The sequence below is a fragment of the Solanum dulcamara genome, chromosome 9, assembly GCF_947179165.1.
Source record: "Solanum dulcamara chromosome 9, daSolDulc1.2, whole genome shotgun sequence".
Taxonomy (NCBI): domain Eukaryota; kingdom Viridiplantae; phylum Streptophyta; class Magnoliopsida; order Solanales; family Solanaceae; genus Solanum; species Solanum dulcamara.
The window spans coordinates 71,287,384-71,289,484 of record NC_077245.1 but is presented as its reverse complement, the minus strand read 5'-3'; the positions used below and the strand labels follow the sequence as shown (position 1 = coordinate 71,289,484).

The 2,101-nt window shown below is 32.9% G+C and overlaps 1 protein-coding gene across 1 annotated transcript; it reads left to right on the top strand.

The window, feature by feature from the left end:
• Window positions 1-221: 221 nt before the first annotated feature.
• Window positions 222-2,101, top strand: LOC129902667 (dof zinc finger protein DOF2.1-like). Its single transcript, XM_055978023.1, has 2 exons — window positions 222-407; window positions 1,005-2,101. The coding sequence occupies exons 1-2, from the start codon at window positions 384-386 to the stop codon at window positions 1,878-1,880; spliced, it is 900 nt and encodes a 299-aa protein (XP_055833998.1). The 5' UTR covers window positions 222-383; the 3' UTR covers window positions 1,881-2,101.

The following is a 2,101-nucleotide window of genomic DNA, read 5'->3' as shown; positions in this document are numbered from 1 at the left end:
AATTCCATTTTTCTGTGTGTATTGTTAACTTTATGTGCGTGCTAACTGCTAAGATGCACACATTTCTCGTACACCCTCTTGTAATCATTACACCATTCTTTTTCTCTCTCCCACAAATCCATACTGTGCGACAGATACTGTATTCAACCCACCCACCTTCCATCTTCTCTCTTCCTTTGTTTTTTTCTTCTATATATACAGATGAAGTTAGGGAAAGAGGGTTATAAGGTTTTTTTCTCCCCCTTTTCTTAAAGCTTTCAAACATCAATATTTCTGCTCTTTTTTTTTTCTGTTACTGAATAGCCTAGAAATTGGAAAAAATAAAATCAACTTGGGAAAAAATTGAGTTGATAAATCTTAAGAGAGCTACACACAGCTGATTAATGTGCATAATGGATCAGCAGCAGGTAAATATAATAGTTCTATTTTTTCGCAAGTAAATTGCTAGCGGTTGTTCAATTATTTGATTTGTTGTTAATAAAAAAAAAAGAGAGTGAGAGAGATGTAAAGTAGTGTTGTTGTTTTGGGATCTTTTTCATTTTTCCTCCTTGTACTAATTTTCAGTTTGGCTGGTCTTGTTTAAAATATAAGAGAAGTATTTTTAAAAAAAGAAAGGAAATCTAGAGAGAGTACTATTTAGGTTTAGCAAATTTTGTACATAAATAACTAGAACTCATTTAGGTTTTAGCAAATTTTGTCAATGATTTTAAGAACATTTGTTCTTTAAATTTTGTTTTACTCTAGTAAATGATATGAATTAATATTATATTATGAAAATTCATCATAAATTGATTCGTGTTACGCTTCTGTATATGGAATTGAAACCAACAACAAGAGCGTCTGAGTTAAGTTGTAATCTAAAAGAACAACTTGGTACACTAGGTCCAAAGAAGGTTAAAAAATCGTGATTATTTTCATAACTCGAATTCGTGATCATTTTACATTTGCTTCAAGACTCCCAATTCATTTAATTCTAATCTTACTTTTTTTTTTTGTTAATTCAGGAAATGTCTTCACAAACACTAGAAAGCATGTTGGTTTGCACAAAGCCAGATCAAGAAAAGAAGCCAAGGCCAGCAGAACAACAACCCCAAAAATGTCCAAGATGTGACTCTGGCAACACAAAATTCTGTTACTACAATAACTACAGTCTGACCCAGCCCAGATACTTCTGCAAATCTTGCAGAAGGTACTGGACTAAAGGAGGTACACTAAGAAATGTTCCAGTTGGTGGTGGTTGCAGAAAAAACAAAAGATCATCCACATCATCATCAAAAAGATCAAGCCAAGATAACATGAGCCCCAACAATAATAATCCATTAACAATACCAATATCTTCTTATGATTCCTCAACTGATTTGAGCCTAGCATTTGCTAGGCTCCAAAAACAAACAAATGGGCATTTGGGAATTGATCAAGAAAACAACAACAACAACATGTCAATGATGTACAATACTGGCAACAACAATACTAGTACTACCTTTCTTGATGCACTAAGGGGTGGATTTCTTGAAAATGCCCCAAATCATGGATTATTTCACAACAACAATATGTACTATGGGAACATGGGGCAATTAGTAGACAATGGAGAATTGGGAATACATTATGATCAAGAAATGAGTATTGGTACAAGTACAGTGAAGCAGGAGATGTATTGCAACACGGCGCGATCATCAGAAGGTCATGACCAGAATAACAGTAATAATAATAATAATGATAGCAAAGTCTTGTGGGGCTTTCCATGGCAACAGATGAATGGAGATCATCATCATGTAAACAACATGAATATGAGTGATTTTGAATCAACAAACAGGCAAAGTTGGAATGGATTTGGGGGTTCTTCTAATTGGCATGGACTTCTTAATAGCCCCCTTATGTAGATGTTTAGAAGAAAAAAAAAGAGCTAGAATTTCATTAATTTCTTAGATCAAACAGTTTTAATCTTTAATTTAAATATCTAAGAATTTTGTGTCAGGTGTTTTTATTCATCTGAATTATTAATCCCTATGTTGTTGTTTTTTGGCTTCATTGGATGTGTATCTTTTTGTTTGTCTAATATTGATTGACAAATTAATGAAAACTTAAAAATTTTGTTCTCTTA

What these genes read in the sequence shown, in the direction of transcription:
- LOC129902667 (XM_055978023.1), top strand. Translation starts at nt 384, where the DNA reads ATGTGCATAATGGATCAGCAGCAG. An exon ending in GCATAATGGATCAGCAGCAG is followed by an intron (nt 408 to 1,004) that starts GTAAATATAATA and finishes TTGTTAATTCAG; the next exon opens with GAAATGTCTTCACAAACACT.